The sequence below is a fragment of the Musca autumnalis genome, unplaced genomic scaffold (genome assembly GCF_047663935.1).
Source record: "Musca autumnalis isolate F117 unplaced genomic scaffold, ASM4766393v1 scaffold_5, whole genome shotgun sequence".
In the NCBI taxonomy this organism is placed as follows: Eukaryota; Metazoa; Arthropoda; class Insecta; order Diptera; family Muscidae; genus Musca; species Musca autumnalis.
Genome location: NW_027412088.1, coordinates 46670223 through 46683834, shown reverse-complemented (window position 1 = coordinate 46683834; position 13612 = coordinate 46670223). Strand labels below are relative to the sequence as shown.

Genomic DNA, 13612 nt, shown 5'->3' with positions numbered 1-13612 from the left:
AACGCGACGCTCTACGCGCCGTATGTGCCGGGGCCATAAATCGTTCGGCACATACGATGCGTGATGCGTTGCGTTAGAAAAACCACATGAAAACTTGGAGAGCAAACTTGGCATCACTTACACTTTTTTCATATGATGGCTGTTTTTAATGCGTGGCGCGACATCCAACGTTTGAGTAAAGTTTTGTGTTATTTCTGGTATATGAATAAAGACAAAGTGCTGCCATGTTTAAATTTTATTTTATTTATTTATTTATTTAAAAATCAATACATAGAAAGCTTCCTAGCCAATTATACATGTATTGGAGATTACAATAAAAAAGCTAATACTATGGTAGTAACAATTATAATTCAAAAGTTAATAAAAATATTTAAAGATAAACATATGAATATTGCATGTTAATAAATGTATAAAGATAAAAATCTAAGTTATATTTTCTTTTAAGCGCTCGGCACATACGATGCGTTGAGCGTTGCGGTACAACAACCACATGAAAACTTCAAGAACAAACTTGGCATCACTTACACATTTTTCATGTGGTTGTTGCTTTCAACGCGTGACGCGACTCGCAACGGACCGTATGTGCCGGGGCCATTATGGTCCCATAGAACAAACAGATAGATGTCTTTTTGAAAATAAAAAAAAATATTAAGATTTTAAGATTTTTGTTGAGAAACGAAAAATACTATCAGCAGGGGTGAGCAAGCCGGTGTGCTAGCACACAGACAAATTGTGAAAACGTACTATTACAGCCTGTTTCTGTATGTCGAAACGAACATGTGTGCGAATGAAACACGCCCAAACTTTTTTGTGTTTTTCAAATTGGTTATTTGTTTTGAAACAAAAGCAAAGGTAAAAAATTTCGAAAACTAAAGTTTGGGCGTGTTTCATTCGCACACATTATCGTTTCGATATACAGAAACTGGCAGTTAGTTTTTTGTGAACCATAAAAAATTTAAAGTTTATGCAATTTATTATTTATATTTTTTAATAATTTGTATTGTATACGATTTTAGACAACATTAATGTACAAAAAATTCTGAAATAAGTAGTGAAACATCAAGAAAGATTAAATATTAATTCTCTCTAAAATTTTCCTCTCTCACAATTCTGCTCAACTCTGCTATTAGCTTCCTCTTAAATGTGATGTTAGAATATGAGAACATTTTCAAGGAACTCGGTAAATAATTCCAAACTCTATAAACCCGAACCAAAAACGAATGCTCAAGTGCAGCATTTCTCACCAAAGGAACTTCAATTTGCACGTTTCGTGTTGAGTGTATAAACAAAAACTGATCTACCAATAATTCAGGCTGTTGATATTTAATAATTTTATAAAAATGTGAGATATTCCTTGCTTTAATATAGACCTTAAAGCTGCAACCAAGAAATACTTCCAACAACTCGAACGTAAGTACGTGATTATGTACACTTATTTGATAGACATATCTAACAATTTTCCTAATAATACTTTCAATTTTATCCAGATTATAGTCCCAGGTCCCGGAAAAAACTTCAATTCCATAATTTACCAACGACATCAATAACGAAAATGCTAATGTTTTCCTCACAGATATAGGAGTATACGCTTTTATGCTATAAAGTCTTCTTAAGATAAGGCAAACTTTCCTTGATATATCATCAATGTGGTAACTGAAATTAAGATTGGAATCAATAATTGCGCCAAGACATTTCATAGAATCCACATTATCAATAAATGTGGCCCCAACCTTAATTCGGAAACCAGAAGAGAACTGATTACGAGAGTGAAAAAACATTGCCTTAGTTTTAAGAGGATTTAATTCCAACTTATTTTGTGACAGTAAATTAGAAACGTAAAGAAGGTGGGAGTTTATAGAGTTATCAGAATCAAAGGACTTAAATAATAGAAGAAAATCATCTGCAAAGACATAAGGATCACAAATTGGGCTTTTTACAGCAGTAACTATGTCATTAATGTATGAAAGAAAGAGAATAGGACCTAAAATTGATCCCTGAGGTACACCAGAAGTCACGTAATCAACAGTAGAATCAAGACCATTTACTGAAACATACTGTCTACGATCAGACAGGTATGAGTAAATTAAGCGACACGCCGTTTTAGAGAATTTACATTTGTCACGAAGCTTTTCAATCAAAACGCAATGATTAACACGATCAAATGCTTTAGTGATATCCAAAGAAACGAGCATACAGCTGGTATGATTGTTCAATTGTTGTCTAATGGATTCAGTAATAGAGAGCAAAGCCGAAGTTGTATTATGTTTCTTCCGGAAAGCAAACTGAAAAGGGCTAAAAAACGATATACGACGGTAGTGTTCCAGAATTTGGTCCTTAAGAACATTCTCAAGTATTTTTGATAACGCAGGTAATATGGAAATCGGCCTATAGTTTCCAATAGAGTTTTGGCGATCCTTAAGTATCGGAATTATTTTTCCAAGTTTCCATATATCAGGAAAACTGGAGACAGTGAGAGCAGTATTAAATATATGCAACAAAACAGACGAAATTGCGAAAAAAATTTGTTTAATAAACTTGATCGGAATACAGTCATAGCCACAGGCGTTTGATTTAATAGAATTTAGTGATGCTGACAGCTCATATTCAGATATACAGCGGAAGGAAAACGAATCAGCATCCTCAACAAAACTGTCAAAATTAAACGAAAAATTATCAGAGGGACTCATATTGCTTAGAAAGTTATTTGCAATAGTCTGAACTTCACTTACATCAATTTCTGAATTTTCACGTTCAATGCAACCTAATTGTCGAATTTTTCTCCACAAGTTTACACCATTGACATCCTTAAAATAAGAATTACCAAACTGATAACGAATCTTTCTAATTATGGACTTAGCCTTATTTCTTAAACGCTTGTAAGCCTTCCAGTTTTCAAGACTTGGGTTTCTAAGATAGACAGAGTATGATACATCCTTTTCCTTCCTAGCCTGCCTTATTTCACTACAATTCATCCACAAGGAATCCTTACAATTTGCCCTGACTCTTGCTGTTGGAACATTGGCGTGCAGTAAGTTGATAAGATTATTCAACACAGATAATTGAGAGTCAACATCATTAGTATTGTAAACAGAACTCAGGTCAAATTCATTTATTAACTGAGAATAATCATTGATTTTGAATTTGTTATAATCTTTAAAGTCAATAAATCTTTGCCTCAATTGAGATTCAAACCTAAGAGATAAAAAAATAAGACTGTGATTCGAAGAAAGAAATGGGTATTGAATCTGACTTTTGTAGGCTACAAAAGATGGCTGACTTAAGAGGAACAAATCAAGCAAAGAAGTACTTGGCCTGTTCCCGTACTTTATAAAGTGGTAAAAGTCGTAAAAGTTGTAAAAGTCGTAAACGATTTTCATATAAATTTTGTGTACGGGAACGCAAAATGTGTAAAAGTGGTAAAAATTGTAAAAACTTTTTTGTTCTGGAACAGAGCAACTGTTAGTGGGATTGTTAATATGTGTTGGCAACGAATTATGAACGCTATGAAGTGTGGGGTGCGCCTCTTAAAGGTTAATTTTTGTGAAATAAGAAGAAGAATGTATGAATGATAACATTCATCATTTGACAAAAACAGCTGTTTGTATAACAGTTGACAATTCTGACGTAATACCCCGGTTACACTTAACCGGATTAACCCAGTGGGTTTGGATTTCAAAAGTCAATTCCATACCGCAAATGTCAAATAAATCCTCTCGAAGTGGGTTAACCTGGCAAAAAACTGTAGTGTAACCGTACTATAAAGGGGGAAATAAAAGAAAAACAAAGAGGGAAAGGAGAAAATGATTTGACAGGATGATCTTTCCTGCCAAAAAAAAGGCCGGAAGATTTGCCTTTTTTTGGATTTACCTTTGAAGAAGATTGGATGTGTGGCTCCAACCAACTACCAAGAAAAATAATAAGACAGTTTCGTTTTTTTTTTATGGCGAAGAACTTTATTTAAAACTGAATATCAAAACATCCAGTAATTTTTTCTGAAGTGAAAACCAACACACAAAATACAGCATTTAAATCACATTAAAAGCCTTAGAATGGATTTAAACAAAAAGCAAACAAAATAAACCAAGCTTAAGGCTAAAAGATAAAAGAAACTTAAAAATGAATTCAAACAAAAGTAAAAACACTTAAACGCTAAAATAAGAGGACTTAAATCTAAGCCTAAAACTAAACCTAAAGAAAAGTCTTAAAACCAAATAATTCTAAAACTTAAAGCTAAACAAAGTTTAAAAAAAAATAGAAACAAATCCGGATCGAGAAATCCAGCGAATTGGAGCCACACCATCACCCATCCAGTCCAACGAGGGAGGCGCAGTTAAGCTTTGCCGTCCGGCAGGCCCTGGTATCATCCCCAATAGACCTTTTACTTACATACTCCGGACAGACCGACGGACGACAGCAACATAGTTAAATTCCGTGGTTTGCATAAAAAAAGAAGAAATAAGCGTTAGAAGGGGTAAACAAAGGTATTGGTGTTTCATATTACTCACCTCGTTTTGGTGTGCAGGCACTCTGAACTGAGCTCAATCCAGGGTTAGGTTTCTGCTGCTTTCTAGTTTTGGTCGCTCTAATGTATGGCGGCCTTTCGTCCTTTTGTTTGTCCTTTCCTGAAAAAGAAAAAAAGGTAAACATCGTTAATATCTAATCCGGAATATAATTATAAGGCTAAAACTTTGAACTTTGACATACTTACCTTCACATTGGGATGAGCCCGCAGATGATACTCGCTGCTGCCTTCAAAATTCCTGGCGTATAATATTGCAGCCTGAAAGAGAAAAGAGATTAGAATTACATCATAAATCATCATAATTTTTTTTTCCATTCCATTAATTATATCCGAATAGTAAATTTATATTTCAATTACGAGAACGAATATGTATGATTTCCTTTGATGTGTTTTTTTTGCTATTTACTCGTATATCACTTTTGAATGATTTCATGTACATCAAAATATAGAGATCAATAAACATGTACTACTTTGAATTGAAAATGGTGACCATGTCTTCGGCTTAAAGCCCTATTAGAAAGGTGGTGGGAATAGAATAAAACGGTAAGTAAAGGGTCAAACCTGGGACAAGGAAGCAACGAAGTGTCATGGCGAGAGGTGATCTCGGAGGGTGGGCTATCTCCTGGTTGGTCAGCCGCCAGGAGAGCTGTTTCGATAGGCTAAGATAAGATAGGTGAGTTCAGCTGTTAAGTTTTGATTTAGGCTAGTTTTTTTTCTATTTATAAGCATATTTCAGGCTTTCCCTTTTTATTTACCTTTTGGTCAAGACCGGTATGATGAATTTTTTTTGTTGTTCAACCGAACTGTCTGCAAGTGGCAAGAACCACCCCTCATCCGTCGAGCCATAGCCGCGCAAAACGCCAGCTGCCGGTATGCTCAATGACCACTCAATGACAAAACATTGCGAATTTTCGTTCACTTTAAAACATCGGTTGCCACAGAAGACCACATCTATTTGCAAGCGAGCGAAAGTTAAAGGATTTTACAGGATCGAACAAGTTATAGTTGAAGTCACCCATTACTACAATATTAGAGTATATGTCAAATATACCTGAATGAAGACTTTCAAAAATATCAACAGCACCACTGGGTAAATAAACCAGACCAACAATAATAGAGGAATCGATGCCGAAAATTTCAACAAACAAGGACTCACAAACTCCATAATCCATAGCCTTAAAAACAACTTTGTAGCGTAGATTTTTGGATATGTACAAGCATACACCCCCTCCTCTATGAGAACAACGATCATTTCTCACAATGGTATAATCCGACAGGTTTAAAGAACTTGAGCAAATATTGGGTTTAAACCAAGTCTCCGATACTCCCAAAATATCCAATCCACAGTCACCAAAAATGAGCTTAAACTCTTCCAACTTAGTATTGGAGTTAGAAGGACATAAGCTTTGAGCATTAACATGACCAATATTAAGGTTTCTCAAAAAAGAAGAAGTTAAATTTTTCAATATAGCATTATCCGTAGCTACAGGACCAAGATTAATGTTATAACTCATCAAAATAGGAGCAATATTCATATATTTGGGGGAACCGAGTAATGGAAAATATATATAACATATTAGCTTCGTTCCAGTACTTTTTTAAAGGTAAAATGTTCAAAAGAGAAAACTGTCAAAAATGAGTTCAACGCACACATTTTTCCATAATGTACGGGAACGGAAAAATGGCAGAAACGTCAAAAAATCTGGAACAAATGTCCAAGTCGGCGTGTCAGCCAATCGAAAGCCGCAAACATGTTGCACATTTTTGCTCGCTCTAATTTGTCGTGTAAAAAGTTTCTAAAGAGAAAGCCATTCAGCGCCATTTTTGTTCAAAGAGAAGTGAACATTTTGCAACTTTTTTGGTGTACGGGAACGCATTTCGGGGAAAAAATTTCAAAATGTGTTAAATGTGTAAAAACTTTTTAGTTCTGGAACGAAGCTATTAAGGAATATAAATAACAATTTCAATATGAAAAAATTTAATTCATTTATAGTGGTTAGACCACTTGAAGCTAGTAAAAAAAAGGAGTAAGCCACAAACTCAAAAAAATTTAAAGTTTAAAGAAGCATTGTTTTTTTTTTCTTTATTCTTTTACCAGAAACGGTCCGTTGAGTGTCGCGCTACAACAAGCACACAAAAACTTCAAGAATAAACTAGGCATCACTTACTTTTTTTCATATGATGACTGTTTTAACGCGACTCACAACGGTTGTGGTACTACTTAAGGGCTGTTTACACCATCTATCAATGTCATATGAGCTGTCATTTCTTTCACCCATTCGACATTCTCTATGTTTGTCAAAATTGACGTCATCCATACAACTTTCAATTTGTGCGTTCATACCTACAAGTGTTATTTTCGTATGACATAACCTATAAATATAAAAACAGCTGTTTTTGTCATTGTTTACATTTATTGTTGAGTTACAAATTTGCCCAAATTTTTAATTTTGTTTGAAGGAAAATGAATATCTAGCATGTTTGTTGTGGTAGAATAGGTTTTTGGGGTTATAGAGGCATTCATGTTTTACCACAAAGCAATAATTTCCAACACTGCTCCTTGCGACCAATCGATCTAAAAATAACATTATAAACACCCTTTATTTACTTTTTTAAATACTTAAATATACATAACTTTCCATTTTCTTTTTAAAAGATTTGTTTTTCAATTTTTTTTTTTGAGAATGCCAGAAAACAGCTGATAAATTTATGTTTACATACGAAAATGCCGTATCAAATAGAGCGCTCCCTAAATGAAAAATTTACATATGAGTTGCCAAATCATTTTGATAGATAAAAATTTTCATAGTGGTCACACTATGTGTACAACATTCGCAGGTAGAAAATTTGACATCTCATACGACATTGATAGATGGTGTAAACAACCCTTTAGAGGTAGTTTACACTATCTATCAATGTCATATGACACGAAATAAAAACATTCAATATTTACCCACGGAGGCAATGTGGAGACATATGACATTTACATATAGTGTAAACTACCCCTTATGGCCCCGGCACATACGGTACGTTGTGTGTCCCGTTACAACAACCACATGAAAACTTCAAGAACAAACTTGGCATCACTTACATTTTTTTCATGTGGTTGTTGTTTTTAACGCGTGACGCAACGCACAACGTACCGTATGTGCCGGGCCATTACACCACCTGTTAAATAGATCTTGCATCAACATTCAACTCAAATGCATGGTACAAATACACAGGTAGCCGCATCGGCAATTGTTGGTAACATAAGGTGTCAAAATTTGACATCAATTCAATGCAGTTGACACATTATGTTACCATCAGCTGGCATGATAATGCTACCTGTATTCTTGTACCATGCTCAAATGCAAGTGTCACACTCTGTCGCAACACGGTATAAGAATAGAACATTTAAATGTTATCATTCCACATTACCTTGTAAAACAAAGAAGAAGCACACACATACACACAGTTTGACAAAAATAAGGCGAGCGTTTACCGGTCAGAAAATCGGAAAATTAACAAATAACTAATTAAAACCAGAAAAGTAAGCACTTTATAAACAATTAATTATAATATATACATTTACTTTATATATATCCAGATAGTAAAGTGTATCTTTCATTATTTAATTTCCTTTTTTTGGTTTTATTTCTTTTTGATTTGCGTGACGTGTCCATTGTTGTTTTACAGACGAGTCGAGTACAACACAATGATTACTGACGTTCAGCTGGCCATCTTCTCCAACGTTTTGGGTGTTTTCCTGTTTTTGTTGGTGGTGCTTTATCATTATATCAATGCTAATTCTAGCTGCAAGTAAGTATAAAATTATATTGTTATGTGTATTTTGTATCCCCCCATTAAGCATAGACAGATTCGAAATTTAGTTGTGTATGGACCAAGTCTGGGTCGGGTCCGTCACACAATGTAGAGGTCTATCAACGAAGCCTTCGGGAAGAGCCATATTCAGGGAGGAATTCACTCTTGCGATGAGACATTTCAGTAGGCCCGTAAAAATACTACTCTTAAATCCCTCCTGGAAATAAAGACAACCTTGGCATTGATGAACTTACAATAGGGAGTACAATTGATACTTGTCCTGATTCCTGATATATGTATGTACGTATCTGATCTCCACTCAATAACTGTAATATTGTAGATCTGTTGTCGCTGAACTTCTCTTAACCCTAATAAGAGGAGCATTGTATTAGTACAGGAGCTTTATACACAAGATCAGCATGTCTTAGAAAATAAAAGTATTTTCTTAAAGATGAAAGACGAAGATCTGCCAGCAAGTAAGACCAGAAACTTCTGATGGAAGACAAGATGATCTTCTGATATTGCATAGGACAAGACGATCTACTCAATGGAATTTGGAAGTTCTTCTCAAAGAAAACCACAACGCGTTATTCTAAAAAAAAATAACGGAGCCATCTCTTAGAAGACCAGAGGGTACTCTCATCGAAGATCTTCAAATAAAATCCCAAAAAAATCTTCTCATAGAATATCATTAGATGGTATAAGAATGAGATCTTTAATTAAAGACCAGAAGGCACTTTCATAAAAGGTCAGAGAAGAGATACAGGGTGATTATTCCGTTTCAATTTAAAGGAAAAAGTGAGAAAAATCACGAGGAGTTGATATTCATAATTGGGCTGATAATCTTCTCATAGGAGACTACAATGCCTTCTACTGATAAAAAACCCAGAATACCAGTAGCCTTTCCAGATGTCCATCTGTATCCTGCATCACAATTTGTTGGATGGGATTAAAAGGCAGATGGTATGTAAGGGTTTTTTTAAGGGAGTTTTTTTGAGGATCACGTTATATTCTCTGAAAGACAGTAACCTTGACTCCTTATGTAGATGGCCCACGTTCATCCTCTGGACACAATTCGTGGCACGTAAGAATAGGTGACAGGTGAAAAGTCTAAAGTTAAATCATTCCTGCAAATACATCTGAAAAATGGGTCCCGGTTTGGTATGAATTGTCATGCAACTGGCTTTCTCGACTGCAGGACATTTCAATCCAATTCACTATAGGAAACCTACTCAAATATTTCTCTATCCCAATAAGAAGTCTTGATTACTTATTTCCATTATTTTATTTCTTTTTTTTTCAGATCTGTTTCTAAAAACAAATGAGGATGCTACTGAGCTCGATCGGACTCACAGTTTGCATTAGAAAGTAAAATAAAATTATGTTTAAAAACCTGTTTTTCTATGTATTCCATATTTAATAAATAATTCCATAATACAAAATTCATTGTTCTTAAAGTTATTTACAGCACTACTCAATCTTCACTACTTAGATACATCCATATCAAGGGCTTCCTTTAATACACTAAAACTATCCAGGCCCTTTCCATGTTCCGCTTTGTTTTTTTGATCGCCGCCTTTTAATTGAAAAGTTTTCTCTCGTTGATGGCCAAAGGAGAAGTTTTTTATTGATACCTCACTTTGTCCAGCAGTAGCTTCCGTTTCATTTTCTCCCAATTCCATGGCACTACCACTTTTATCTTCTTTTGCCTCCTCCTCCTTATCTTTGTTGTTGGCTTTCATTGGTGGCACTTGGCCAAATCTAAAATTGGCTGGAAACTTGTGTTGTTCGATACAGTGCTTCTTTCTTTCAATGGCATTGAGAAACAATTCCTTGCACTCCTCTACATAGCATTTATACAGACGTTCGCCCCGGTCCAGACGGGCTTTAAAATAGGAATCATGAATTTCCGATAAATGCAAGTCCAACAAGTGTTCGGTTGGTAGAGACTTTTTGCATTCCTGACATATGAAACGATGCATACTGTTGTAGTGGGAGGTGTAGGCGGCAACATTATCGAAAACCATTTTACAATTGAAAACATTGCAAAATATTTCTGCGGGATTTTGTTGTTTTTGATTTTCATCCAGTTTCTTTTCTAGTATGTCAGCGCTGTTGATTGCTCCAAGTTTTTTATAAGGCAAAATTAGTTTAATGTTGGTACTTGTAAACAAACTAGCATCTGGCTTTAAATAACCACTAGGAATATGCTCCAGCAATTGTTTAATATTATTGACTTTTAACATTTTCAATGGAATATTCTAAAAACACTCTTCTTTGCACCACCTCTAAACTAATAACACTACAAGTATTTATCAACTTTGTAGTTAAGTAACCGATAACCGCAAAATACTAAGTTATTTTGCAAAAATTCATTGAATTTTAGGTTATGTTTATATTTTTGGCAGACTAATGTCGTCCCTTCAATCCGGCTCATAACATTAAAACACAACTGTTATTTAATTTGGTTTTCTTTTAATTATTTTTCTTCTATAAGAATTTTTGTTTTAAACATATTTTTTGAATACGATCAGCTGAGGACAATTATTCGGAATAACACAATGCAAGACAAACTCTCAGAACTCTTCTTAGCGCCCATGTTAAACGTGGGACATATGTGTGTTACAACAAAGTTCTCTGGGAGTACCGTTTAATGGTGTTTGTAGTTTCTGTGGTGCTTCAATTTGCCATAGTTGATGACATAGAAGAATGTCATGGCAACGGCTGTGAGTTGGAAGAATGGAGCAATACCAGCACGTTTGGGTTGAACGTATTTGTGATTCCAACGCCACCAGGCACGACTGAAGGCACCAGCAATGGCACTTGGGGTCTTGTTGCGGCGACCGAACCAAGATCCCAATTCACCCAATTTTACTTGACCGAAAGGTACATCAGCTGTAGAAAAGAAAAACATTAGGATTTATTTTTTTGTCATTAGTTACACATTACGTAATGGAAATATCCAACAAAAAATACGTACCTTTGCCGTAATAGCGAGCTGGGTCATAAGGACCATGTACCTTGGGGTTGTATTCAGCTGGATAATCACCAAAAGCCATTTTGAATTCTAAAAAATATAAATTATTTATTTAGCTGTTAAATAATCTCGGAGCGTTTGCGAAAAATTCACTACCTTTTACGAGTTCTTCCAAAACTGTCAGGCACAGTACCTGAAATAGATTCCACAAAAAAAAAAAAACTGTCAAAAAATGGTTACCACAAAAATGCTGCCAAGTTCATTTGGTAAAGTAACTGATAGTCATGTTGAAGGCGTGATTTATTAAACCAATTAGCTTTACTATTTAGTCCCAATTTACATTAGGCGAGTTTACTTGCGGCAATTGTCAGTTTGCTGGAGAGAGAGGTGAGGGTGCCTCTCAACACCCTCTCTCACCCACAAACTGACAATTGTCGCAAGTGAACTCGCCTAATGTAAATTGGGACTTACATTTGTCATTATTGGCTTTGTTCCAGCAAAATATTAATGAAAAATTTATAATTTATAGCCTAGACAGACGGCAGTCTTAATTTGCATTAACAGCCTTACTTCAAATTAATTTGAACATTATCCCCTTTCTTAATGCACAAAATCAAAGGAAATTTAAACTGAATTAAGCAATTTCAATATGGCAATGCTGCTGAAAATCAATTGTCTTTTGTCAAATTTCCATGTTTAAGAAAATAAAAAGGGAAAGCAAATCAGCAATTTTCGCGTTTCTTCAAAATAAGTAGTGGTCTTTCGCGAGTAGAATAGCAGCTAATCGTTTTTCACGCCTTTTAACAAATTTTTATTTTCACAAAAAATGTCATTACCCACCATACCAATTCTATCGAAAATTATATCTTCCTCAAATGTTTTTTAAAGTTTTGCAATATTTTCATAATATTAAAAAGACTCAAAAATATCGCGAATAAATTAAATTTATTTTTGCTTCATCGTGGTGAAAAGATCAAAGGTAGAAAGTGTATTTGTTTCGCATATTTTGGCGAACTTTTGTAAAGCTTTATGAAATGGTCTGCTGGGTACAAAGAAACAACACAAACAGCTGTTTCATAAATGCAGATACTATCGTCTGTCAGGGTGAAAAATGAATTCAAATTAGGAAATTTTTAATGCAAATTAACTCTGCCGTCTGTCTAGGGTATTATTAATGACAAAGCTAGTAGAATTAAGACCTCGGCACATCGGCTCCGTTGAGTGAACATGTCGCAATTGTTGCTGCTGTGAGAGTTTATTGGAATCTTCCGCTGAAGCTATTAGTACTTTTACACTACAGTTTTTTGTCGGGTTAACCCAATTCATGAGGATTTATTTGACGTTTGCGCTATGGAATTGACATTTGAAACCCAAACCCACTGTTGCGGCCTTTAAGGCCGCGAAACATACGGTCCGTTGAGCGTCGCGTTACAACAACCACATGAAAACTTCAAGAACAAACTTGGAATCACTTACACATTTGTCATGTGGTTGTTGTTTTTAACGCGTGATGCGACTCACGACGGACCGTATGTGCCGCGGCCTTTAAGGGCTGAGTACATAAGCTACCTTGCCTGCTTACCTTGCTTGCTTCTGATAAAAGAATAAAAAAGAAAAGGGCAAACCAGTTCGAAATTTGCTCGGCTTTCTTTATTATTATATTTTTATTATGACAGAAATGAAGCAGGAAAGCAAGACAATCAGGCAAATCAGCTTATGTACCCAGGCCTTTAGAGGCAGAGCTCGCAAACTATCGATATTCCCAACATTAGATATTTCAAACGCCCAACGCGTCACAAAACGGACCGCATGTGCCGGGCCCATAAAGCTGTAAACACATTCAACGTTTGGGTCAAATTTTGCGTTTGGCATTGACGTCCGAATATTTCTTTTGTTCTAATTCTCTTTGTTTTGCACACGTCAACGCTCAGTTTTGGGCTTGCCAGCTCTAGTTAGAGGAGGTAACTCAACAGTAGATTGTTGGTTTTGTTGTCCCTGGTTTTTGTTATCCTTCATTATGGAGCGTGTAAGCCGCGGCCTTAAAGGCCGCTGTACATACGGCGCGTTGAGCGTTGCGTTACAACAACCACATGAAAACTTCAAGAACAAACTTGGCATCACTTACACATTTTTCATGTGGTTGTTGTTTTCAACGCGCAGCGCGTCACACAACGGACTGTATGTGCCGCGGCCTTTATTATTCTAGAAATTTTCATGTAGTTGTTGTATTGCGGCACTCAACCGGCCGTATGTGCCGGGGCCTTTATGCATACCAAATTTATGTTTGGCCAATATTTGGACGGTTGGAC

General features: G+C 35.5%; 3 protein-coding genes across 3 annotated transcripts; 1 reads left to right on the top strand and 2 right to left on the bottom strand.

Moving 5' to 3' along the window:
- Positions 1-7943: 7943 nt before the first annotated feature.
- LOC141405500 (dolichyl-diphosphooligosaccharide--protein glycosyltransferase subunit 4) lies at positions 7944-9768 on the top strand. The gene is made up of 3 exons (XM_073989894.1): positions 7944-8054; positions 8201-8323; positions 9630-9768. The coding sequence occupies exons 2-3, from the start codon at positions 8220-8222 to the stop codon at positions 9649-9651; spliced, it is 126 nt and encodes a 41-aa protein (XP_073845995.1). The 5' UTR covers positions 7944-8054; positions 8201-8219; the 3' UTR covers positions 9652-9768.
- l(2)k10201 (zinc finger protein 511 lethal (2) k10201) lies at positions 9593-10659 on the bottom strand. Its single transcript, XM_073989892.1, has one exon. It carries the CDS (start codon positions 10570-10572, stop codon positions 9811-9813), a length of 762 nt encoding a protein of 253 aa, XP_073845993.1. The 5' UTR covers positions 10573-10659; the 3' UTR covers positions 9593-9810.
- Positions 10660-10781: 122 nt separating this feature from the next.
- Positions 10782-11526, bottom strand: ATPsynF (ATP synthase, subunit F). The gene is made up of 3 exons (XM_073989893.1): positions 11460-11526; positions 11307-11393; positions 10782-11221 (listed from the first exon to the last, which is right to left on the bottom strand). The coding sequence occupies exons 2-3, from the start codon at positions 11383-11385 to the stop codon at positions 10977-10979; spliced, it is 324 nt and encodes a 107-aa protein (XP_073845994.1). The 5' UTR covers positions 11386-11393; positions 11460-11526; the 3' UTR covers positions 10782-10976.
- Positions 11527-13612: the final 2086 nt, after the last annotated feature.